Source organism: Symphalangus syndactylus, chromosome 5 (assembly GCF_028878055.3).
Source record: "Symphalangus syndactylus isolate Jambi chromosome 5, NHGRI_mSymSyn1-v2.1_pri, whole genome shotgun sequence".
Classification (NCBI taxonomy): Eukaryota; Metazoa; Chordata; class Mammalia; order Primates; family Hylobatidae; genus Symphalangus; species Symphalangus syndactylus.
The window spans coordinates 30,823,609-30,849,768 of record NC_072427.2 but is presented as its reverse complement, the minus strand read 5'-3'; the positions used below and the strand labels follow the sequence as shown (position 1 = coordinate 30,849,768).

Below are 26,160 nucleotides of genomic sequence, written 5' to 3'. Positions count from 1 at the left end.
AAGAGGAGAAGACATAAGGCCCGGTTTGAAGATTTCCTTTTTTTTCTGGGTGGGGGCCACCTGCCCACTCTGTGTCCTGATGTGGAAACTCTGAGACCTTTATTTGTGCCTCTGCCTGCTTGGCTGGCCCCTTCCTCCTCTGGCCTGCAGCCCTGTTGCCTGCTCCCCTAGGGACAGAGCTCTGTCGGCCCCTGGTCAGAGGGTCCCGCACCCCAGGGTCCTTCCCTCATTGCCCAGAACAATGTTCCTGTGCAGAGCCTCCATAGACCACCTCCCTGGTTTCCTTCTTGAGAATTTTCTGAAGTTGGGGAAGCACACAGAAGGGTTGGCATAAGGAGCTGACACAACCAAACACCAGCTCCCCCAGGGGCAGATGAGAGCGCGACTGTTTCCTGCAGAGCCAGGTGGGAAAGGGTCAGGGTCACAGAAGGGCTGGGGTGGCATGGTGAGCTGGATGGACCCCTACCATGTGGTCTGAATGGCCCATGCGTGGGTCATACGGGGAAACCAGGGACAGAGGAAGAGGGGCTTGCCCACGGCCTTCCAGGGAGTGAGTGAGTTAGCAGAACTGGGGGCTTGACGCCAGGTTTCCTGGGTCCTATCAGTGAGTGAATTGAAGAGCTCAGACCTGGAGCTCATTCTCTGCTCAAGCTCGCCAGTGCTTGAGGATGGTGGAATTTGTGGATTCCTATCTTGGTCTGCCTTGCAGTTAGGGGTTACCTGTACCCCACCTATCTGTTAGACTGAGCCCTAGCAGAGGGCAGAGCTTGGATCTTATCAGCCGTGCCCCCACCATGTAAGAGGCTTAGTAAATGTTTGCCGAATAGAGGCATCATCATGAGCCATGGAACCCACTGAGCCAACCGGAACTCCCTTGGGGGTTTTGTTAAGGAGGCCACCTCCTTCATAGCTCCTGCGCCTCATGTGCCAACCGCACTGGGCCCCAAGAATCCTTTGTCCTAGAATGTACCCACCACTCCCCTGCTCAGGTTAGTGTCAGCTTCTTAGCTGGCTGCTAGGACCTGGGCACAGATCTGGAGCATGCCAGCGTCAACACTGGTAGACCCAACGTCAGGGTCCTCTGCTGTGCGTCCTGGCCCAGAGGACTGGGCCACCAAAGCCCTGGGTTCCTTGTCTTGTCACAGGTTAAGTGCAGGGCTACCACTTCCTCTTTAGAATCCTCCTTGGTCTCCAGTGGAGGCATCATCACGCCCTGCTAGAAACACCTGCTCTCCAGCCACTTAGCTGCTAGTTCCAGCTGGGCTCTTCTCCTTTTCTTCTATATGCCAGAGCTGTGCTATCTGATATATTTAAATTTTCTTGTATATTCCAGAGCTGTGCTATCCGATAAATGTAAATTTGCATGTGGCAGCCGCTTGCCACATTCAAATTTAAATTTAAATTAATTAGAATTTAATAAAAAATTCAGTTCTTCAGTCACAGCAGTCACACCTCAGATGCTCAGTGGCCACATGTGGCCAGTGCTGCCACACCCTACGGCACAGGTAGGGCCGTTCCTATCATTGCAGAGATGGAAATGCTCTTCACGGATAATGCTGTAGAGTTGTGGTTCTCAACGGGGGCGATTTTCCCTCCCAGGGGACATTGGATAATGTCCAGAGACGTTTTTGGTTGTCCTAACTTAGGGGTGGTGGTGCTACTGGCTCTTGGTTCTGGTAGGTAGAGGCCAGGAATGGGCTTGGCAGTGGAGACTCAGACCATGGGATTTGTTTCATCCTGTGGCTGCGAAGTGCCTCTTCACGGGTTCCTTTGATAATCTGCCCCAGAAGTAGCCTGGCCACACTAGGGGCCTGAAGTAGAAACGGGAGGTATCACCCTGATGTCTCTTCAGCAAAGAAAAGGAAACTAGACTTGCCAACTGGTTTCAGGAAGGAATCTCTATACATGCTAGATAAAATGCAGGCAGCTTATGTAATGGGGTCTGTCCATGCCTCAGTCACATACACAAAGAGATTCAGCTTAAAAATATTAGCTGTAAAAACTTTTCTCAGGTAGGCCGAGCGTGGTGGTTCACACCTGTAATCCCAGCACTTTGGGAGGCTGAGGTGGGCGGATCACCTGAGGCCAGGACTTTGAGACCAGCCTGGCCAACATGGTGAAGCACTGTTTCTACTAGAAATACAAAAATTAGCTGGGCATGGTGGCGCACAACTGTAATCCCAGCTACTCTGGAGGCTAAGGCAGGAGAATCTCTGGAACCCAGGAGGCGAAGGCTGCAGTGAGCCGAGATAGTGCCATTGCACTCCAGCCTGGGCAACAGAGCAAGACTCTGTCTCAAGAAAAAAAAAAAAAAAAAAAGGAAAAAAATTTTTTTCTAAGTGGTGTCAGCAGGGGACCAAGCCTAGCCGGGAGCTGCCTTTCAGGAATTCGGTAGCATATGGGAAATTCTTTTTTAATGCCCAGCGCTGCTTCTACCAACCCACAAAGGTGTAAGAGAAAGCCAAGGAAGGCTCTTGCCCTCAGGGAGTTTCTGCCCTGCCAGGGCTCCTTGGCATTTGCTGGGAAAAGGTCAAGGTAAATGAGTAAATGGTCAGAATTATTTAGTATCACAGAAGATAACAGATGCTTTTTTTTTTTTTTTTTTTTAATGTGTACAGACCCAGGGCCTAGCCCTTGGCTCCCACGACCTTTTGGTGGAGTGAATGAAAATAAAAGAACAAAGCCCATAGGGCTGATGAATCACATCAAGTGACATCCCTCTAAAACCAGAAAAACTAGTCTGGGCCTGCTAGACAGCACTAGGGTCAGTCAGGGTCACCTCCAAGGAGAGTCAGCTGCTTCAGTGGGTCAGAGGTGGGGCATCAGGAAGGACCCGCCTATCACATACTCTTTGCATTACTTCTTAGTGAAGACCTTGACCCCAGGAGGCTCCCTAAGAATGTGACTGTAACCTGGGAGGGTGGCTAGAGAGTGGAGCCTCTGAGAGGTTAGGCAGAGAGCTTAGAGGGAAGATCTCAAGCAGGGTGAGAGGCTTAACAGGACCCCGGTTGGAGCTCCCCAGGGGACAGTGGGGGCCTAAAGGCTCTGAGACCTTGAGTAACGGTGTAGGGAAGGAAGAAAGAGTAGAGCTGAGAGGGAGGAGAGAACCCCTGAGTCAAGGGCATTACCAATTTGGGGACAATTCTTTTTATTTTTTTATTGATTGATGATTGATTATTTTTGTTTGTAGAGGAGTTTTGCCCTGTTGCCCAGGCTCATCCCAAACTTCTGAGCTCAAGCAGTCCGCCCGTCTCTACCTCCTAAAGTGCTGGGATGACAGGCATGAGCCACCATGCCTGGCGCCCAATTTGGGGCTGATTCTGAAGGCCAGCACTAGGCAAGGTCCTCCGCTTTGCAAACTGGAAGATGGTTTTGGGAGCTGGGGAGAGTGGAGGACCTAGACCTTCAGGAAGTAGCTTTCCAAATTTCAGAATAGAGGTGATGAACCTAGGACATTTTTTTTTTTTTTAATTAATTTTTTTTTGCACACAAAACAATAAACATTTTCTAAAAATACATACAAACAAAAAGATGCATATCAAACATATTAGGAAGGTTGCACATGGGAAGACAGGGAATAGAAATGGGGAGTGGGAATTAAAATGAATGAGAGAGGGACTTTGTATGGATCAATGATAATAACTCAATCCTCTATTTGACAAAGAAGAAGGAGAAGGAAGAGGAAGAAAAAGAAAGTGGGATAAAGGATCAGAAAGGGAGGAAAATAGAAAAAATTAGAGTATGACTCCAGGGTAGACCTGTTTTGTTGTTGCTGGGTTGGTTGGTTGGTTTGTCTGTTGTATTTTTCATGTTTCGCCATGTTGGCCAGGCTGGTCTCGAACTCCTAGCCTGAAGTGATCAACCCGCCTCGGCCTCCCAGAGCGCTGGGACTACAGGCGTGAGCCACCACGTCCAGCCCCCACATTGCTTCTGGCCTCCGTGGTAGACCTCCCAGACGGGGCGGTCGGGCAGAGGCGCTCCTCACTTCCCAGACGGGGCGGCTGGGCAGGGGCGATCCTCGCTTCTTCCCAGATGGGGCGGCCGGGCAGAGGCACTCCTCACTTCGAACCTGGGACATTCTTAATTAGCAAATGGTTCAGGATGGTTGGGAGGCTCTTAGAAATGAAAGATGGTGGTCCCATGAGCAGAAGTAGGCAGTGTATCAGCAGAGATGTGGTCTCTGGCTACCTGAAGCCTTCTGTTGAAGGAGCTGGAAAACACTTAAGTGGAAGGGAGGACATGTAACCAGAGATGAAACAATGAAGCAGTGTCTGGTGCTGGAGGCCAGTGGTAACAATAGCAGAAGATAAGAAGAAATGGGAGGGCCTGGACGCGCTGGCTCACGCCTGTAATCCCAGGCATGTGGATTGCCCTGGCTCAGGAGTTCGAGACCAGCATGGCCAACATGGTGAAATCCTGTCTCTAGTAAAAATACAAAAATTATTCGGGCATGGTGGTGCATGCCTGTAATCCCAGCTACTTGGGAGGCTGAAGCAGGAGAATCCCTTGAACCTGGGAGGTTGCAGTGAGCCGAGATTGTACTACTGCACTCCAGCCTAGATGACAAAGTGAGACTCTGTTTTTTTGTTTTTTTTTTTTTTAACAAAGAAATGGGGGGATTCTTTGATCTCATTTTGTTCATCTTCTCTTTGGAGCTTGTGGTGGTAGGAGGGACCTGAACCGAGGCTGGGTGATTCATCTCCTGTCCTGAGAAAGTTCTCTCCTGGGGCGCTAGGGTACTGTGGTTGGTGACCTACAGGAATTGTGGGAAACGTCAAAGGGGCCAGGGGCAGGAGATGGCTAATGTCCATTGATCAAAAAGGTAAAGGAGGTGAGCTCCACAAATTGCTACAGATGAGGCTTGTAAGTGCTAAGAAAAGCTAGATTGGGATAACTAGGAACAAGGCATATTGATTTTAGTTCATGTTTTGGATAGTAGACAAAGTATTTTTCGATTTAGATGAGGCCTTTGATGGAATCGTAGGACCTCTCCCTAGACCACCTGGGGATGTTGTCAGCATGTTATAACCAGTGAAAGATCCAACTTGGAAAGAGTTTCTTCTTGGTTCTTTCTCACCCCTTGCTCTGCTGCCACACCCACGCCTGTGGACCTTGTGGGTGACCTCTGCCCTTGACTTTGTTCTGTTCATAATTTGGATTAGTGTCTCTGGGGGCTACTGATGGTGCTGGCTGAGAGGAGGAGCAACAGGATTGAGCTCTCAGGAGTTCTCCGTAGGCTGAGCAAACAGCAGACCAACTCTGGTGAGGGGAAGTTTACCAGGGACATGTGAGGGACTGCATTTGGGACCAGAAAAATAACTACTCAGATACAGCCTGGCGCTTGTGGCTTAGTAGCAGCATGAATGAGAAGAATTTTTTTGAGTTTTTGCTGATTGCAAACTCCATACATCAGCAGAGGGATGTGGCCACCAGAAGAGCTGCTATGGGCTCAGGCTGCACCGATAGACATGATGCTCTGGTTTCTTCATGAAACTAACAGTGGGGATGCCTTCTCCGACCCCTGGAGGCAGAGTAAATGGCTCTCACCTGTGGGTTCTTCACTTCTGGGAAATTTAATTTTTTTTTTTGTAGTTTTCTCCTCTCTATTTTTCTGTTCTCTCTGGAACTCTTTAATCGTCAGATTTTTTTTTTTTAATTTTTTTTGCATACAAAAACAATAAACATTTTCTAAAAATACATACAAACAAAAAGATGCGTATCAAACATATTAGGAAGGTTGCACATGGGAAGTTGGGGAATAGAAATGGGGGGTGGGAGTTAAAATAAATGAGAGAGGGACTTTATATGGATCAGTGATAATAACTCAATCCTCTATTTGACAAAGAAGAGGGAGAAGGAAGAGGAAGAAAAAGAAAGTGGGATAAAGGATCAGAAAGGGAGGAAAATAGAAAAAATTAGAGTATGACTCCAGGGAAGACCTGTTTTGTTGTCACTGAGTTGGTTGGTTGGTTTGTCTGTTGTATTCTTCATGTTTCGCCAAGTTGGCCAGACTGGTCTTGAACTCCTAGCCCGAAGTGATCAACCCGCCTCGCCCCCCAGAGTGCCGGGACCACAGGCGTGAGCCACCACGTCCAGCCCCCACATTGCTTCTGGCCTCCGTGGTAGACCTCCCAGACGGAGTGGCCAGGCAGAGGAGCTCCTCACTTCTACCCAGACACGGGGCGGCCGGGCAGAGGAGCTCCTCACTTCCCAGACGGGGCGGCCAGGCAGAGACGCTCCTCACTTCTTCCCAGACGATAGGTGGCCGGGCAGAGGCGCTCCTCACTTCCCAGACGATGGGTGGCCGGGCAGAGGCGCTCCTCACTTCTTCCCGGACGGGGCGGCCGGGCAGAGGCGCTCCTCACTTCCCAGACGGGGCGGCCGGGCAGAGGCGCTCCTCACTTCCCAGACGATGGGTGGCCGGGCAGAGGCGCTCCTCACTTCCCAGATGGGGCAGCCGGGCAGAGGCTCTCCTCACTTTCCAGACGATGGGTGGCCGGGCATAGGCGCTCCTCACCTCCCAGACGATGGGTGGCCGGGCAGAGGCGCTCCTCACCTCCCAGACGATGGGTAGCTGGGCAGAGGCGCTCCTCACCTCCCAGATGGGGCGGCCGGGCAGAGGCGCTCCTCACTTCTTCCCGGACGGGGCGCCCGGGCAGAGGCGCTCCTCACTTCTTCCCGGACGGGGCGGCCGGGCAGAGGCGCTCCTCACTTCTTCCCGGACGGGGCGGCCGGGCAGAGGCGCTCCTCACTTCTTCCCGGACGGGGCGGCCGGGCAGAGGCGCTCCTCACTTCTTCCCGGACGGGGCGCCCGGGCAGAGGCGCTCCTCACTTCTTCCCGGACGGGGCGCCCGGGCAGAGGCGCTCCTCACTTCTTCCCGGACGGGGCGCCCCGGCAGAGGCGCTCCTCACTTCTTTCCGGACGGGGCGCCCCGGCAGAGGCGCTCCTCACTTCTTTCCGGACGGGGCGGCCGGGCAGAGGCGCTCCTCACTTCTTCCCGGACGGGGCGGCCGGGCAGAGGCGCTGCTCACTTCCCAGACGATGGGTGGCCGGGCAGAGGCACTCCTCACTTCCCAGACGGGGCGGCCGGGCAGAGGCGCTCCTCACTTCCCAGACGGGGCGGCCGGGCAGAGGCGCTCCTCACTTCCCAGACGGTGGGTGGCCGGGCAGAGGCGCTCCTCACTTCCCAGACGATGGGTGGCCGGGCAGAGGCGCTCCTCACCTCCCAGATGGGGCGGCCGGGCAGAGGCGCTCCTCATTTCTTCCCGGACGGAGCGGCCGGGCAGAGGCGCTCCTCACTTCCCAATTCGTCAGATTTTTTAACTTACTGAATTGATTCGATTTTCTCATCCTTTTCTACTATTATCCATTTCTTTATCTTTTTTTTTTTCTCGTTTCTGGAAGATTTAAACTTGTGTTGAATTTTTTTATTTCACTGTTTATAATGTTAATTTCTAAGAGTTCTTTTTTGTTCCTTGAATACTCATTTTAAAAAGTGTTATGTTCTTGTTTCTTGGGTGTAATCTCTCGTCTTTAAGTTTTCTTCTCCCTCCATTGCCACTGGGTTTCTATTTTCTGTTTGTTTGCGTAATCTCTTTCTTGCTAGAGGACTCTCCTCAAATATCTGATACCCCTTGGCTGTTCTTATTTGGGTGCCAAAAGCTGATTGGAAACTCTGTCTTCACTGCCAGGGACTTGGTACTCATCTGGTACTGAAATGTTTTGTTCGTGGACCTCTGAATTCCATATCTGAAGGTTTCCTTCCCTACCACATCTCCCTACTCCCAGGGTTATTTGGTTTTTCCAGAAAGACCCTATCAGTAGTCTCCTGCCTGGTTGACCTTGCGTTCTTAGGGTCAAGTAGGGGAAGCAGGCCTGGGTCTCCCTGTTTGGTCTGTAGATACTCACTTCTGCTCCAGGACTCCTTTGACTTCTGTTGTGCTAACTCTGCAAGGGTAGTATGTCTGGCTGCCTGGGGTGGGAAGAAGACCTGGGGGGACTTTAGCTGTTCCTTCTACAGGTCAGGAACCAGTCCTCCTGTATTCAGCTGTCTGCCTCACGCTCACCTTTGTGGTACTCACTGCCTCAAGTCCTAGGCTCCTGGGCTCTAATTGGCTTGTGTCTCAGTTACTGTGTAGGCTTTGGATATTTTCTTTTCTCATCTAATCTAATCTGATCTTGCAGGATCCGCTCTGCTAGTGCTTCCTTTCGCTTCCATCTTCTGAAAGCGCATTGGCACGTCTTAACTGCTGTTGGTGGTTGTTCCTCTTCTTTTTGTTCTTGAGAATTTACTTCTTTTTTTCTTTCTTTTTTTTTTGAGATGGAGTTTCACTTTTGTTGTCCAGGCCAGAGTGCAATGGTGCAATCTCAGCTCACTGCAACCTCCACCTCCCAGGTTCAAGTGATTCTCCTGCCTCAGCCCTCCGAGTAGCTGGGATTACAGGCATGCGCCACCACACCCGGCTAATTTTGTATTTTTAGTAGAGATGGAGTTTCTCCTTGTTGGTCAGGCTGATCTCGACCTCCCCACCTCAGGTGATCTGCCCACCTCGGCCTCCCAAAGTGGGATTACAGGCGTGAGACACCGTGCCCGGCTCTTCTCTTCTCTTCCCTTCTCTTCTCTTCTCTGACAAGGTCTCACTTTGTCACCCAGGCTGGAGTGCAGTGGCGTGATCTTGGCTCACTGCAGCCTTGACTTCCTGGGCTCAACTGATCCTCCCACCTTGGACTCCAGAGTAGCTGGGACTATAGGTGTGTGCCATGATGCCAGCTAATTTTTCTGTATTAGAGATGTGGTTTCACCATGTTGCCCAGGCTGGTCTTGAACTCCTGGCCTCAAGCAATCTGCCTGCCTCAGTCTCCCAAAGTGCTGGGATTACAGGCGTCAGCCACTGAGTTTAGATCTTTTTAAAAAAATTACTTTACTTTTATTTTAGTGAGCTTCTGGGAGGGAGCAGAGTTTACCTTATTTAACTAAAAGCTTTTTCTTCTATTTAATCTTTATGTGTTCTTTTGCTTTAAATGTATCTTTTTATACAACATATTGATGGGTTAAACAACATCCGAGATGAGAATCTGAATTTTAATCAAGAAGATGAGCCTGTTATATATTTACTATAATTATTATTATATTAGGATTTACCTATGCTGTCTTATTTAATGCTTGCTTGCTTTTTATTTTTTTATCTTTTTTTGGAGATAGGGTCTCACCCTGTCACCCAGGCTGGAGTGCAGTAACTTGATCTCTGCTCACTGCAGCCTCTGCCTTCCCGGGCTCAAGGGCTCTGCCCACTTCAGCTTCCCCAGTGTAGCTGGGACTACAGGCGCACACCACCATGCCTGGCTAATTTTTGTATTTTTTGTAGAGATGGGGGTCTCACCATGTTGCCCAGGCTGGTGTTGAACTCCTGGGCTCAAGCAGTCTGCCTGTCTCTGCCTTCCAAAGTGCTGGGATTACAGGCATGTGCGTAATCCCATTACTGCTCCCGGCCAAATGCTTTATCATATGTTCTCTCTGCTTCTTTTTCTCCTTTCGTATCCTTTATGTGTAGATTGAATTTCCTTCTGTGGGTTTGAAAGGTAAAGGTTATTCTTCTTATGGTTACCCTAACTTATTATGCCCTCTCCTTTACCTTATCACTATCTTGTGTCTTCCCCACAAAAGAGACAGGGCCTTCAGCATGGCCCCACCCTGCCCTGCTCTCCCAACCTGTGCTGGCCCAGTGGCATCTCCAGGACTGGGTTCCAGGGAGGGATAATGCAGCCCTGCTCATTTGCCATCTTACTCAGAACGGGGCAAGGCTTATTCAGGGCCATCCTAGGGAGACTCCAGCATTCAGTGGGGGTTTGGTTTAAATGACCTCTAGGCGGGGCATGGTGGTTCATGCTTGTAATCCTAGCACTTTGAGAGGCCAAGGTGGGTGGATTGCTTGAGCCTAGGAGTTTGAGATAATTCTGGGCAACATGGTGAAACACTGTCTCTACCGAAAATATAAAAAATTAGCTGGGCATGGTGACATGCACCTGTAGTCCCAGCTACTCAAGAGGCTGAGATGGGAGGATCACCTGAGCCCAGGGAGATTGAGGCTGCAATGAGCCATGATCATGCAACTGCACTCTATCCTGGGCAATGGAGTAAGACCTTGTCTGTAAATAAATAAATAAGTGACGGACCTCTGAAAAGGTCCCTGAGGTTTTTTAGCAGGTTCTGGGCATGGTAGATCCTAAGGGGGAGTGAGATGGAGAATGGACAAGTCAATAGAACTCGGAACCCCAGACTTTCTGAAGTTCTTCCTCAGTCTTCTTCTCTGAGACTTCTACTCCTTGGTCCTAGCTTTGTTCCTAGGTGCTGTGCCGCTGTGTCACCCACTCTGCCCTGTACAATATGCAGGAAGCAAGCGAGGAGGGGGTGCCTCAGAGAGACAGTAGGGAGGAATGAGGACAAGGTGGAATTGGCATGGGCACGTCCTACAGAGTGAGAGGCAGGCCTTAGGGCACCACGTCACTGTCACGTAGGAATGTGTGTCCAGCAGCACCGAGCCTTCAGCGTTTCACAAGAACTCAGAAAATTGAATTTTCTATGTGAAATCTTCCAACTTGCACATGTTGGCTCAAGAATGTTAATAATCTTGTGTAGGCCAAACAGCGTGTCTATAGGCTGGATCTGGCCTAGACATGGCCCATGACTATAGCTCTGGCTGGTTGATGGTGCTGTCCTTGTCACCCTTGACTTTTCTTTCTTCTGGATAAATGTCCAGAGAAACAAATGTCCTCTTCCGACTCATTGGTTTCCCCCAAAGATGTGGTTCCCTACACCCCCCTCTCCCCACCAGCTACTTCCTCTGGGCACGTGTACTTTGCCAGTTTGTTAGTCTAAAATCTTGTTTTACAGGCTGGGTGCGGTGGCTCACACCTGTAATCCTAGCACTTTGGGAGACTGGGATGGGTGGATCACCTGAGGTCAGGAGTTTGAGACCAGCTTGGCCAACATGGTGAAAAACCTCGTCTCTACTAAAAACACAAAAATTAGCCAGGTGTGGTGGCGTGCACCTGTAATCCCAGCTACTTGGGAGGCTGAGGCAGGAGAATTGCTTGAACCTGGGAGGCGGAGGTTGCGGTGAGCTGAGATCATACCACTGCACTCCAGCCTGGGCAACAGAGTGAGACTCCATCTCAAAAAAAAAAAAAAAAAATCTTGTTTTACAAATGATAGCCAACCCATCTAGTGCCCTTCACACTCCTGGGTGCTGTTTCTCACAGCCATGTGTTCTGTTAAGCAGATTGCAGGCAGCCCTGGTTTGCATTAGTAATTTCTTAGTGAATGGGTAGTGTGCGGGTAAACCTCATTCTCACCCCATGAGTGTGGGGCACACACAGGCTGGGTTTTCCAGGAGCCTGTCTGCAGCCTGTGCCCACGAGGCCTCGTTCCTAGAAGTACGTGAAAGGATACTGTCTGCTTTCTCTTGGAGGCATGCATGCACAGAGGACATGCCGCACCCCAGCCCCCAGCACCTTGGCCTGCAGAGGGCAGAGCTGCTGTGTGGCACAGAACTCAGGACCTATGAGCCTCCTTGGGTGGCCCCTCCTGCCTGCTGTGGCCTCTGCGGCCCTGGCCTTGACTTCCTTTCCTGTCGCTTGCATGCCTCTCCCACTGGGCCTACCTCTGCCCAAGTGGCAGAAGCTTGCAGCTTTGTATATACGGGCAGTTGGTGACTCATTCCTCAGCAGCCCCTCAGATAGGGAAGTGAAACAGCCACACCTGGTAGGGCCTGACGTTTGGGTGACAGCAGAAGTAGCTAAGCAGACATGGGGCTTGCAGCTAAGGAGGGAAGTCCTCTCTAAAGCCAGCCTGTGAAGACAGCACTTGCCTGCCCTGACCCTCCTGTGGCCTCTAGGCCTGTGGCTCTGGTAACAGTTTCTTCCTGCCTCCCCGCCACCCCCTTTTTCTTGGTGACAGCTGGAAGTAGCAGTGGTCACAACTGAGAGAGCCAAACATTTCTACAGCCCCCAGGACATTCCTGTCACCCTCTACAGCGACGCTGATGAATGGGAGGTCAGTGCTGGGGCCCCCTGGGCTGAGTTCCATTGAGTTTCCACCAGCAGGACAGAGCAGTCCTTCCTGCGGTCTGTGTCTGGCAGCTGGAACAGACAGGCTGGGCTCAAGTCCGTGGTCAGGGCCCTCTGGGCAGAGGCAATGAAGAAAACATCTGTCTAGCTTCTGGCCTGCAGGAGGCCTTAGTCTCCTCCCGGCCCAGGCGGAGCTGAGCTTTGGCCTGGTGCCTGAGGTTGAGTGTCCTTGTACTTATCTGGGCTGATGAAACCACAGAGGAGCTCTGTTCCCACCACCCTTGTCCACGTGGCTCCTGGCGTCAGGGCTGAAGAGAACGCCTCACTTCCCACGGCCACCAGGCTCTGCTGCATCTCCCCTGCGGATGGGTGGGCAGTGGCTGATTCACCAGACACTGAGTGTGGGCCTCACAGGGGTTCCCTGCCAGACATTTTCAAACATTCTTAGCCTAGAACATTTCCGGCTGGCCTGTCTTCCCCTCCCCCACCCCCTCCATTTCTCACTGCCTCGGAGCCTTCCACTGGCTTGGACAACCCAAGCATCCGCCTCAAGCAGACAGGCCAGGAGCTCCCTGCCAGATGTCAGTTCTCTTGAAAGCCAAACCATGAAGGGAATAGCTCAGAGAGACAAGGGGCACTTGTTTCCTCAGGCCTGGTTCTCTCGGCTGCTGGCTCCATGGCTAGCGCTCACCAGCTTAGCTGCAGGAGGGAACGGCGGTTGGCCTGGGCAGGGCAGGTCAGTGGGCTCCTTAGTCTCCTGACTTACCGTACCTGGCCTGCCTTGGTGCTGCATCCCACTTCCTCCACACTGACCCCTTTTTCTTCCCTCTGCCAGATGTGGAAGAGCCGCTCTGACCCAGTTCTGCACATTGACCTGCGGAGGTGGGCAGACCTCCTGCTGGTGGCTCCTCTTGATGCCAACACTCTGGGGAAGGTGGCCAGTGGCATCTGTGACAACTTGATTGTGAGTGATGTCCTGGGGCCCTCGTCCCTCCCTGGGCCTCACACCCAGTTTGCTGAGCTGCAGATATCCTTGTATAAGGAGACCTGCTGCTGTGGGTCCCCGGTCTGCCCAGGGAGATCGTGCTCCACCATTCCCCCCATCGCCCCCAGTGCTCTCACCTTCTCTCTAGCACATGGGCACAGCCCTGGTCCTGATGGGTCAGCATGACCTGCCACTGCTCCCCAGGAGTATCCCCCTCTCCCCTGCCCTTGGCACCCAGCCAGGTGCCCACAGGTGGACCCTTGTTCCTTGCTCTTTGTCCCTCCCTGTGGGCTGCCTGGTGTGCCCTTCCACTGTCCCTGCTCAGCCCCATCGCCGCCTGCTTCAGCTCTGCCTACTCCGCAGATCTGGGCAATGTGATTGGGGGTTAACTTCTTCATAGATGGCTCATATACACTTTATCACCCTTGTAGCTTTCCTATATATTAGGGGAAGCTTAGAGGGGAAGAGGGGAGAAAGACAAGGCAGTGGCAAGGGCCGATGGGTGGTAGGGAGAAATGGAAGTCCAGCTGTCCAAAGTGGGCACTGTCCTAGGCCTAAGATGCCTCCAGGGAGCTGTTGCCATTAAAGGGGAGCTGCCTTTGTTTATATGATTGTCCTAGGAAGATTTGGGTGTGATTTCTCTCCTCCCTCTCCCTAATTGCCACCCCCCACCTCATTTATTGAGCTTTCGCCTACCACATACTGGGTGTATGCTGAGAGCCTCACAGGACACAGGGGGTGCCAGGCTTGATCACCCATGCCGTTGGGAAGGGAGTATCCTCTGGTGAGGGGTACAGTCCTGAATGACCCCAGTCAGTCCTTTGACTATGGAGTCACCACCTTGCATAGTCCTGGGCCTGTGGTAGATAGACATCCAATAAATACTTACTGCATGTATGCGGTAACTAGCAGTTTTACTTTTGCGAGTAGCTGGGAGTTTTTCAGTTTCGTGTGGTGAAGAAGGTGGATGATGAAGCTGGGACAGGATGTTTTTTGGGGTCACAGATTAGTGTTCTTGTATACTTGTCAATGGGCTCCTAAGGCACTCCTCAAAGAATCTGCCAGTGATTTAAGCATAATTTGAATAAGAGCACAGGGTGAGCAGAAGAACAACTTGCATGGCCAGGAGCAGGGCTAGGGAGTGCAGAGAAGAGAGAGCCTGGGCGCAATGTCATCAAGCAGGCTTTCCCTATAGTCCCAGCTACTTGGGAGGCCAAGGTGGGAGGGTCGCTTAAGCCCAGGAGTTCTAGGCTGCAGTGCCCCTTGATCATGCCTGTGAGTAGCCAGAATAGCCAGTGTGCTCCAGCCTGGGCAACATAGCAAGACCCTGTCTCTATTTAAAAAAAAAAAAAAAAAAAAAAGGAAAAGGCCAGATGTGGTGGCTCATGCCTATAACCCCAGCACTTTGGGAGGCTGAGGCAGGAAAATTGCTTGAGCCCAGGAGTTTGAGACCAGCCTGAGCAACATGGTGAAACTCCATCTCTATAAAACATACAAAAAAATTAGCCAGGTGTGGTAGTGCATGCCTGTGATCCCCAGCTACTTGGGAGGCTGAGGTGGGAGGATTGCTTGAGCCCAGGAGGTCAAGGCTGCAGTGAGCTGTGATTGTGCCAGTGTACTCCAGCCTGTGCTACAGAGGTGAGACGCTGTCTCAAACAAACAAACAAAAAGGCTTCCCAGCAGCACTGGTGCCACAACTGACATGGCAGCTGCAGCTAGAATAGTTGAGTTTCCTGGCTGCTCTCATCAAATTGGGTCAGAGTTGTGTGTGGCCAGCACCATCTCACCAAATCTCCAGGCTCCCCGCTGGCGGGTCAGCAGCAGCTGATGTGACAAAGTACTGGCCTCTGGGAGCTAAGCCCCGGCCTGGGCCAGCTCTGCAAGGGTGCTTTCCTTCTTCCTGCAAGCTCTGCTTCCCCTTTTCCTTCTAAGCTGCCATCACGTCATGAAATCCCTGGGCTTCCCTCCTCCAGAGTTGGCTGGGAAGTGAAACATGTTCCCAAGACCAGCCCCCAGATCATTTGTCTCAAAGGTTTTCCCTCGAAGTCACAAACGTTTCAAGGAATCTCAAATTTTACAAAGTTTGAAGTGTGGGCATTGGTGGCCTGTGGCTGTGTCCTCTCTCTCCAGCTATTTTCTCCCTACATCCCTGAAAAGAAGTTGAGCCTGCTCCTCCCTCCACAGACCTCCTTTTCCAGCGCCCAGGGCATGGAGTGCTGTGAGGGCAGCATGCTAGGTGTGACCGTGCTTCTGGCCTCCAGGCCCATCTCCCTCTGTCCTCTAGCCCACTGAGGCACTGGCCTATTTGTGCTAAACAGGCAGTCAGACCTAGAAAAAACAGACAATCTCTCTGGGTCACCAGTCTGGCTAGGAGCCGGTCTCCTGACTGGGATCCAGGCCTTCTACCCTGCCCACGTGAATTCCCAGGGGCAGAGCCTGAAATGTTGAACACAGCACTGGCCAAAGAGATGTCACCGTGGGAACCGAGGCCCTCTTCTCCTCCTGCCTGCTTTCATGGGTTCAGAGGAGCTGAGGCTTGTCTGAGAGGAGGTGGAGTGCTGGTTTTCACCCTGGTTGGTGTGCTTTGCTTTGAGGGCACTTAGAAAGCCCAGCCCAGCCCAGCCCTTGCTCCCGCCCTGCACACAGTGGAGCGACTCTTCTAGGTATGCTCTTGATTTCTGCAGAAGCAGCAGGTGGCATGGAGCCAAGAGGAAGTGTGACTGAAACTGTCCACTCATAGCCCAGCTGTGGTATTGAGAGAGCTTGGTGGGAAACTAATGCTGGTGGCTGATGCAAGCAGCCAGGTCCCAGGGCTGTTTGCTGTCCTGCTTCCTCCCTGTCCCTGGGACATGGGGGAGGTGCTGGTCCTGGCCTGTCGGGGCATTGTTCTCTGGACTCCTTTGCTCTTTTCCCAGATGAGCTTCCCTTCAGGGCAGGGGTTTCCAGCCTGTTACCCTGAGGGGCTCACAGCCCTGGAAGAGGTGTCTGGAGCAGTCAGAGCCCTGGGAGCTTCTCTGTCCTCCAGGCGGCCCCCAGCCCAGGGAGCCTACGCCTGTGGGAAGCCCAGGAGTCACTACCCTGGAGCTTGTGCTTTGTGCCTGGCCCTGCACTCAGAGCTTTGTAGCTATTCTCACCTCAGTCCTCACAGCTGCCCAGGGAGGGACCTTTCTAGAGAGGAAGCCAGGCCCTGGCCTTCAGTCCCATGTCCAGGTTCTCAAACAGCTAGTAATACAGAGCACAGCCAGGATTTGAACTCAGGGCTACGTAATTTCAAAGTCTGTGGCACAAAGGACTCTGTGAGCTGGATGGCTCCTTTCACAACTGCTCAGGTCTGTGGCTTGGTGGGGTGGCCTGGATTTGGGAGATGGTGAGGCTGTGCAGTGGAACATTGCCTGGGTGGCGCCCATTGTCCGGGTGTGGGCTTGAATGACTGCTTACCTTTCAGGGAGCAGCTCCCACTCTGAAATGGGACAGCACCTTCTTTATAAGGTCTCAGTGAGGGTTAATGAGATCCTATACGTGAGAAGGTTTTGGTAACGGCAGATGTTTTCATTGCCAGACTTTAGTTGGCCTCGGAGAGCTGATGTCAGGTAGATGGGCCCCACCTGAGGAGCAGCCTGGTCCTTTGCTTTCTGGTGTAACCAAAAAAGCCTGCCTTCTGCTCCCCAGGGTTGCTTTTCCCAGGAGGTGTGAGCCTACCTGGGGGAGGCTGAGGCACAGGGATACCTGCTGGAGGTCTGAGCATTGGTTGAGTACCTCCTGTTTGTAGGATCCTGTGCCAGAGCCTGTGGGGAGGTGGAGAGAGGCGAGGAGACACAGCCCCCACCCCTGAGGGATGAGACAGCTCCCTGCAGGCAGGCAGGCTGTGCCCAGTCATCTCAAGCCTACGGCTGGGCTGCTGGCTACAGGGTCTGGAGGGTGGCGGGGAAGGTGGCAGACAGAGTAGCAAGACCCCGGCCTTCTTCACAGACCTGCATCATCCGGGCCTGGGACTGCAGCAAGCCCCTGCTCTTCTGCCCGGCCATGAACACCGCCATGTGGGAGCACCCGATCACAGGGCAGCAGGTAGACCAGCTCAAGGCCTTCGGCTATGTTGAGATCCCCTGTGTGGCCAAGAAGCTGGTGTGCGGAGACGAAGGTGGGTGTCTTGCCAGGCTTATAGCCCAGGGCTGTAGAAAGGGCTTAGCTTCCTGGTCTGTTATGACCTTAGCAAACCATTCTCTGAGCTTAGCTTTTTCAGCTGGAAAATGGGAATCATAATTCTTGCCTCCAGATGGGTAGGGTAAAATGGGATGGCATGTGTAAAGTACCTGGTAGAGTCCCTGGCACGCAGCCCACATGCAGTTAAGGATGGCTACTGGAACAATTCCCAGGGTCTCGCCAGGGGTCTTGGGAGAGATATGATGTGTCTGGCTCAGGCAAAGACAGACCTTGCCCTCTCAGGCCTTGGGCTCTGGGTGGAGCACTCAGGGAGCAATGGGCAGGGGTCTGCAGGCCTACAGGCACTGTTGGCCTTTCTGGCCACAGCGGAATTTTGCTCCCAGGTCTGGGGGCCATGGCTGAAGTGGGGACCATCGTGGACAAAGTGAAAGAAGTCCTCTTCCAGCATAGTGGCTTCCAGCAGAGTTGACCTGGGATTTCTGCCATGGGTGTCCCTCTGTACTCAGAATGGGTTCAGGCCAAGTCGGTGAAGATGGATGTTGGCAAAATAGGAGGATACCCTCATTTGCTGAATAGGGGGCCTGCTCTGAGCCTGCCCAGGGGCCGGTCCTGCTCCAGGTTAAACTGGACGGTAAACTGGACGGAAGGCCCAGGTCTCAGCTTCTTTCAACCAGGAGAGGCCGCTGCCTGGAGCCCCTCCCCACCTTTTCCTGGATGGGCGAAGCAAGCCAGGAGAGCAAGCAGTGTTGTCCTCACGGGAGGAGGACCGAGTGACTGGGAAAACTCGGCTCTACATCTCACCCAGAACGACTTTTAGAAACACCACAGCTGGAGAGTCCTGGCTGAGCCTTGGGAGTTTCAGCTCTTTGGCGGGGTGCCCAGGTGCCATGCGATCAGCGAAGCCTGCGAGTTGGCAGGACTCTGAGGTTTCCTGCAGACCATGCCATGAGATTGAAGGTGTGGGGAAATAAAGAAAAATCACCATTTAGGAGACTCCATTCTTTCCCTACAACCCAACTGTGGTCCCAGAGATCAGGGGGTGTTGCCAGGTATGGCTAGGGAAGGGTCTGGGTTGACAACTCACCGGCGCTGTTTAGTCCCTGTATAACATGGTGGTTAAGGATAAAGATCTGAAGCCAGACAGCCCCTAGTTCCAATCCTGGCTTTGCCGCTTACTAGCAATGGCAGTTTGGTTCAGGACTTAGCCTTCCTGACTTTCACTTTCCTCAGCTATCTTTTTATCCTACCCTCAGGGAGTTGTTGAGAGGATTCAATGAAATTATGTGTGCAAAATACCCATGCCACTGAGTGCCTGGAACATAGTAAATGTCAAATCAATGGAAGTTAAAACTAGGCACGCATATATGCCAGAGAGCTTTCCTAGCATTTGCTGCAATGCCCCGTCTCATTTTGGGAAAAAGGAAATCCTGGATGCTAAGTTGACACGTCCCTTTATGCAAGTGACAGGTAAGCAGCCAGGAGGGTTGACCCTGCCCTGGGTCCCAGGCCTCTTGCCTGCTTCTTGGTTTTCTCTGTTCTCAGCCTTTCAGCTTTGCTGGACCTGAGGCAGGGGCCTGGGTGTCTGTGCCTCCCCAACCCCCAGTACACATGAGCAAGGGAAGTAGATCCAGGGACACCATGCACTCTGGCCCAGAAACCCTCTGCTACCCAGCTTTTGACCTAATTGCCATTTGGTGTGGCTGCAGCGGGGAGGGCTTGTCTGTGTATTTGGAGCTGAGGCTGAGGCTGGCTTCCTGCCGTCTGGCTTCCAGGCCAGGTGTGAGGGACATCCCATGTGGGCTCTGAGAGCACTGAGAGTAGAGGTGCCTTGAGGGGACCACGAAGCCTGCTGGCTGGAATCAATGCTCCAGCAGCCTCTACAGCCTTTATCTCAACAGCACTTGACTTCACCAGGTGACCCTTTGGGATAAAATTGCCTTAGGGCACGAGATAAACTATAACTAAAATGGTAGCATCAAGAACCAACTTCTTTGGCTGGTTTGGGGATGAGGCTTGGGGAGAACCTGGGTAACTGAAACCCGGAGACAGTCCCAAAAGTCCATTTCCAGGGTTTCCAACTTCCTTCTTGTCCACATTGCCCTTCCTCTCCCTCAGCAACCCACTAGTAAATGGTGAGGCTTCCCAATTTTATTTTTATTTATTTTTTGAGACGGAGTCTCGCTCTGCCCCCTAGGCTGGAGTGCAGTGGTGTGATCATGGCTCAAGCCATTCTCCCTCCTCAGCCTCCTGAGTAGCTGGAATTACAGGTGCCCGCCACCACGCCCAGCTTATTTTTGTATTATTTGTAGAGATGGGTTTTGCCATGTTGGTCAGACTGATGTCGAACTCCTGACCTCAAGTGATCCATTGGCCATGGCCTTCCAAAGTGCTGGGATTACAGGCGTGAGCCACCGTGCCCAGCCGATTCTCAATTTTAACAGAAACTGATACCACTTTCTGAGTATTCATCATGTGTGAGGATCTATGTCAGGCATTTTAGGGAAGGCAGCCATCCAGGGAGATCAACCACAAAGTGCCTGTGTGAAAAGGCCATGGGAGCAGGGAAGTTCATAGGCCACTGTCCCAGAGTTCTGAAAACAGCTGTGGCTGCTCAGCAGGACTGCGCCTTGTTGGCTAGAAGGGAACATATATCCCTGTGGACTCAGGCCAGCTGGAGGCCCCTGTCCCTGGGGGTTCGCCTCTCCATCTCCCACCCACAGCAGTCCTGCATCCCTGCTGCCCATTTTGAAGGGGGGTTCTGGATGAATGGGTCTGGGCTGGGCCTAAAGAGCCCAGCTGTTCCCTGAGCCAGACTGGAGCTAAGAGGAGCAGGTGCTGCATTTAGCTGGCCCCATCTGCCAAGGAGGTGCTGAGTGGGGAGTGACAATCATTGCTTTCCCCACGAGGGGTCCAAGCACTTGAAGTTACCTTCATCTTGGGGAGAAATGTTTCTCAGAGAAGATTCTAGCCTCCCTGATGATTTTTTGTAGAATTCTGGAAGTTTCAGAGAATAGAACATTTGGGTCTGAAATGTGTACTCTTTTGTGGCAGCCATGAGCCCTTCAAGGCTGCTGTGGATGCTGCTGGGTGGGAGGCAGAAGCCTCCAAACCAAGGCCCAGCTTCTGCCCTGGGCCGCCTCCAGCTCTTCCTGCACCCCGCTGGTCAGGTCCCGCTGCTGCCTCCCCACTGCCTCAGATCAGGCCCAGACTCCTGGGCAGTACACACCTGGCCCTTTGTGATCTGGCTCCTGCCTACCCTTCTAGCCCTGCCCTTTACCACATGCCAACCCTAAAGGGCTCCCTATTCTCTTGCCAGACTGGACAACCTTGAACTGGTGAGGCCTCTTGCCTGTATACATGCTGCTGCTTTTACTGGGACAAGACTGACTCCCACACATGCCTGTGGATGTACCTGGGTGCTACCTCCTTTGGAAAGCCTTCCCTGGCCAACTGCAAACTCCTTGCCCAGGTTGCCATGGTGCTTCCCACTTATTTTTTATTTTTTTATTTTTTTTTTGAGATGGAGTCTCATTCTGTGGCCAGACTGGAGTGCAGTAGTGCGATCTCGGCTCACTGTAACCTCTGCCTCCCAGGTTCAAGCAATTCTTCTGCCTCAGCCTCCTGAAAAGCTGAGATTACAGGTGTGCATCACCACGCCCAGCTTTTTTTTTTTCTTTTTTTAAATTTTTAGACGGCATCTTGCTTGTCTCCCAGGCTGAAGTGCAGTGGCGGGATCTTGGCTCACTGCAAGCTCTGCCTCCCTGGTTCACGCCATTCTCCTGCCTCAGCCTCCCGAGTAGCTGGGACTACAGGCGCCCGCCACCATGCCTGGCTAATTTTTTTTGTATTTTTAGTAGAGACGGAGTTTCACCGTGTTAGCCAGGATGGTCTCAACCTCCTGACCTCGTGATTCACCCACCTTGGCCTCCCAAAGTGCTGGGATTACAGGCATGAGCCGCTATGCCCGGCCTGATTTTTTTTTTTTTTTTTTGTATTTTTAATAGAGACCATGTTGGCCAGGCTGGTCTCGAACTCCTGACCTTATGATCTTCCTGCCTCAGCCTCCCAAAGTGTTGGAATTACAGGATTAAGCCACCGTGTCCGGCCACCACTGTTTATTACAACAGAATTGTAATTGTCAGTTTACTTTGTGTCCTCCTAACATTGGGTTCTCTTGGAGAGCAGGAGTTGTCCTGTTCCTTACAGAACCCAGCAAGTCACTCCAAGCTTGTGCCAACCAAAAAAGTGTGCGTGTTGGGGCTATTGGTTCCTGCTCCTTTCTGTGCAAGAGACAAAATTTAGGAACCACAAAAGCAAAGATTGACAAATTTGACTATAGAAAAATAGGTTCACTGAGCAACAACCCAAAGTCAAGGTCAAAGGACAACATGCTGGGGAAATTATCTGCAGCTCATAAACAAAGGGTTGATTCTCCTAATATATAAAAAGCTCCTACGCATTGATGACAAAAAGACCAAGGGCCGGGCACAGTAGCTCACACCTGTAATCCTAGCCCTTTTGGAGGCCAAGGTGGGTAGATTGTCTGAGCTCAAGGAGTTTGAGACCAGCCTGGCCAACCTGGTGAAACACCGTCTCTACTAAAATACAAAAAACTAGCCAGACATGGTGGTGCATGCCTGTAGTCCCAGCTACTCGGGAGGCTCAGGCAGGAGAATTGCTTGAACCCGGGAGGCAGAGTTTGCAATAAGCTGAGATCATGCCACTGAACTCCAGCCTGGGTGACAGAGCAAGGCTCCGTCTCAAAACAAAAAAAGAAAAAGAAAAAGAAAAAAAAGACCAAGAACACGCATTAAAAAGTGAGCAGAAGATACAAAGAATTCACATTAAAAACAAAAAACAAAACCAAAAAACCCAGTCACACAAAGGGCCCTTAAACAGCTGCTCAGCCACATTCATGAGGAGAGTGGTGCAAATCAAGCTAGAGCTAAAGCTTTTGCCTGTTAGACTGGTGGGGGTGTGGGGAATTGGTGCCCTCATGCATTGCTAGTAGGAGCGTAAATTGATGGCAACTTCACTGGAGAACAATCTGGGAGTATCTGTCAAAACTACGTATGCACCCTACTCTTTGACCCAGCAATCCTACTTCTAGGGATTTGTCCCACAGATACACTCAATTCTATGACATTATGTCTAAACAGATTTATTGCAGTCTTGTATATGGTACTAAAAGACCAGGCCTGGCATGGTGGCTCATGCCTGTAATCCCAGCATTTTGGGAGGCCAAGGCGGGCAGATTGGCTGAGCTCAGGAGTTCGAGACCAGCCTGGCAACGTGGCGAAACCCCGTCTCTACTAAAAATACAAAAAGTCAGGTGTGATGGTGCACGCCTGTAATCCCAGCTACTTGGGAGGCTGAGGCAGGAGAATTGCTTCAATCCGGGAGGCGGAGGTTGCAGTGGGCCAAGATTGCACCACTGCACTTCAACCTAGGCGACAGAGCAAGACTCTGTCTCAAAAAAAAAAAAAAATTACATATGCACCTTACTCTTTGACCTAGCAATTCTGCTTCTAGGGTTTTGTCCCACAGATACACTCAGTTGTATGACATTATGTCTGAACAGGAGATTTATTGCAGCCTCATATATGGTACTAAAAGACCGGAAACACCCTCACTATCTAACAGCCAGGAGATTGGGTAAATAAATTAGTGTTCTTCATACACTGGAACTCTACACAACCATAAAACAAAGTGTTGAGGAAGCTGATTTGGGAAGATTGCTGAGGTACATTGTTAAACAGAAAAAGCAAGGTGCAGAAGAATGTGTGTCACATGCACGCTTGTGTAGAAAAAATGAGGATGGGGAAAGAAAAGGAGGATATATTCTTACTGGCTTGTGTATGCATCAAATGCCTTTAAAAAGATAAACAGAGAAAAAGCATTGTCTATTGTTTTTTCTCTTGGCAGGGGAACTAACTGAGTGGTTGAGAAACAAAGATAGGAGGCAGGCCAGGACTCTGTCTCAAAAAAAAAAAAAAAGATAGGAGGTGACTTCATTTTTAATTGTTGGGCCAGATGAATATACTGTCTACCACAAAATCAATAAATACATTTTAAAAAGAGTTCCTTCTGGTCAGTCACAGTGGCTCACACCTGTAATCCCAACACTTTGGGAGGCCAAGGCAGAGGGATCAGTTTAAGACCAGAAGTTTGAGACAGGCCTAGGCAACAAAGTGAGACTCCATCTCTACCAAAAGAAACACAACTAACTGGACATGGTGGCACACACCTGTATTCCCCGCTACTTAGGAGGCTGAGGTGGGAGGATTGCTTGAGCCCAGGAGTCCAAGGCTGCAGTGAGCTATGGTCATGCCAGTGCACTCCAGCCTGGGTGAGGAGTGAGACTCTCTCTAAAAAATTTAATAATAATAAATAAAAATATAAAAAGAGATTTTTCTGCTCTTTTTGTTTGTTTTTTGAGACTGGGCCTCACTCTGTCATCCAGGCTGGAGTGTAGTGGCACAATCACAGCTCACTGCAGCCTTGACTTTTGGGGGCTCAAGTGATCCTCCCATCTTAGACTCCCGAGTAACTGGGATTGCAGGCACCCGCCACCACGGCCCAGCTAATTTTTGTATTTTTGGTAGATACGGGGTTTCACCATGTTGGCCAGGCTAATCTTGAACTCCTGGCCTCAAGTGATCCGCCTGCCTCAGCCTCCCAAAGTGCTGGGATTACAGGTGTGAGCCTGGCTTCTTTCTGTTCTTTATCTGGAAGTTCTTAAAAATGATGGCAGGGAGTTATTGCAAACAAACAAACACAAAGACTTGGCAGAGGCATCTGGAAATTTTCTTTTTGTTTTTGAGACTGGGTTTCACTGTTACCTGGGCTGACTGCAGTGCAGCGGCACAATCACAGCTCACTGTAGCCTTGAACTCCAGGGCTCAATCGATCCTCCCACTTTAGCCTCCCCAGTAGCTGAGACTACAGGCACATGCCACCATGCCTGGCTAATTTTTTATTTTTTGCAGAGATGGGGTTTTACCATGTTGCCCAGGTTGGTCATGAACTCCTGGACTCAAGTGATGCTCCTGCCTTGGCCTCCCAAAGTGCTGTGATTACAGGCATGAGCCATGGTGCCTGACTTGAAGATATTCATCAAGGCCTTTGGAGTAGAAATAGGTCTGCTTTTCTTGTCACAAGCTAACAGAGGAAAATGAATTTTGAGTATCCTTGTGTGCTTTTAATAAACCTTTGAAATCCCTGATCTCAAGGAGCTTATGTTCTTATGGGAGAAAGACTCACAGTGATCAAATAATGGCAAACAGTGAAAGTGAGACTGTGTGGCATGGACTCTACTTCAGAATTGAGCAGTCAGGATGGGTCCCCTGAACAGACCAGAACTTGGGCTGGGGCTTGCAGGAGGACCAAGGATACAAAGGGTGAAGACATGCTGCCATGTGCTTGATGTAGGACACCCAGGGAGGAACTCAGGCTCCACGTGCTGGGAAGGTTGGGAGCTGTTCAGTAGGGGAGGCACATGGTGAGTGTGGCGTGCGGTGAAGATCAGCCAGGCTGTATGTGCAGAACAGATTGGGTCTGGATTGAGAAGCTGGAGTCTAGGAGGAAGCCAGGATGCTAAGAAGGGGAATCTAGGTTGTGCTGAAGGCCTTGACCACACTCCTAATTCTGGAAAAGGGGTGACAAAAGTGAGTAACAATGTGAAGAAAAATCAACACCATTAAAAACTGTAGAAACCACGGTCTTTTCCAAAGGTGGTGTGTACTAAAAACAAAACAAAACAAAAAATATCCAACAAACAAACAAAAAACAACCCACTATCCTTGTGGCCAGTGGAGGGAGGGAGACTAAATGACACTGTATGTGTGTGTTGGTACAAGATTTATAGCAATCTTCAGCCCCACCCGCGAAAAATAATTTTGCTTTGCTTATTATAGTATAGTTTTTTTCTCTCTCCTGACCTCATAGTGAGAGGTGACAGCGTGCTGGCAGTCCTCACAGCCCTCGCTCGCTCTCTGCGCCTCCTGCCTGGGCTCCCACTTCGGCGGCACTTGAGGAGCCCTTCAGCCCACCACTGCACTGTGGGAGTCCCTTTCTGGGCTGGCCAAGGCCAGAGCCGGCTCCCTCAGCTTGCAGGGAGGTGTGGAGGGAGAGGTGCAAGCGGGAACCGGGGCTGCATGCGGCGCTTGCAGGCCAGCTGGAGTTCCAGGTGGGCATGGGCTTGGCGGGCCCTGCACTCGAAGCAGCCGGCTGGCCCTGCTGGCCCCGGGCAATGAGGGGCTTAGCACGCGGGCCTGCGGCTGCGGAGGGTGTACTGGGTCCCCCAGCAGTGCCAGCCCACCGGCACTGCACTCAATTTCTCACCGGGTCTTAGCTGCCTTCCCGCGGGGCAGGGCTCAGGACCTGCAGCCCGCCATGCCTGAGCCTCCCACCCCCTCCATGGGCTCCTGTGTGGCCCGAGCCTCCCCGGCGAGCGCCACCCCCTGCTCCACCGCGCCCAGTCCCATTGACCACCCAAGGGCTGAGGAGTGCGAGCGCACGGCTCGGGACTGGCAGGCAGCTCCACCTGCAGCCCCGGTGCAGGATCCACTGGGTGAAGCCAGCTGGGCTCCTGAGTCTGGTGGAGATGTGGAGAACCTTTATGTCTAGCTCAGGGATTGTAAATACACCAAAGCACCCTGTGTCTAGCTCAGGGTCTGTGAATGCACCAATCGACACTCTATCTAGCTACTCTGGTGGGGCCTTGGAGAACCTTTATGTCTAGCTCAAGGATTGTAAATACACCAATCGGCACTCTGTATATAGCTCAAGGTTTGCAAACACACCAATCAGCACCCTGTGTCTAGCTCAGGGTTTGTGAGTGCACCAATCGACACTCTGTATCTAGCTGCTCTGGTGGGGCCTTGGAGAACCTCTGTGTCAATACTCTGTATCTAACTGATCTGATGGGGACGTGGAGAACCTTTAT

At 51.6% G+C, this 26,160-nt stretch overlaps 1 protein-coding gene across 8 annotated transcripts in view; it reads left to right on the top strand.

Annotated features, from left to right (window-relative positions):
- Nucleotides 1-25,133, top strand: part of PPCDC (phosphopantothenoylcysteine decarboxylase) — a 35,738-nt gene extending 10,605 nt beyond the window's left edge. For 2 of the 8 annotated variants that reach the window (XM_063638731.1, XM_055277741.2), the window contains 4 exons: nucleotides 11,958-12,053; nucleotides 12,903-13,031; nucleotides 17,022-17,190; nucleotides 17,597-18,199. In XM_063638731.1, coding sequence (XP_063494801.1) covers nucleotides 11,958-12,053; nucleotides 12,903-13,031; nucleotides 17,022-17,190; nucleotides 17,597-17,682 — 480 coding nt within the window. In that variant the 3' untranslated portion in view covers nucleotides 17,683-18,199. Of the gene's footprint in view, nucleotides 1-11,957; nucleotides 12,054-12,902; nucleotides 13,032-17,021; nucleotides 17,191-17,579; nucleotides 18,200-24,202 lie in introns of those variants that run through there. The other 6 variants (XM_055277740.2, XM_063638730.1, XM_055277742.2 and 3 more) reach the window with 6 other exon arrangements.
- Nucleotides 25,134-26,160: the final 1,027 nt, after the last annotated feature.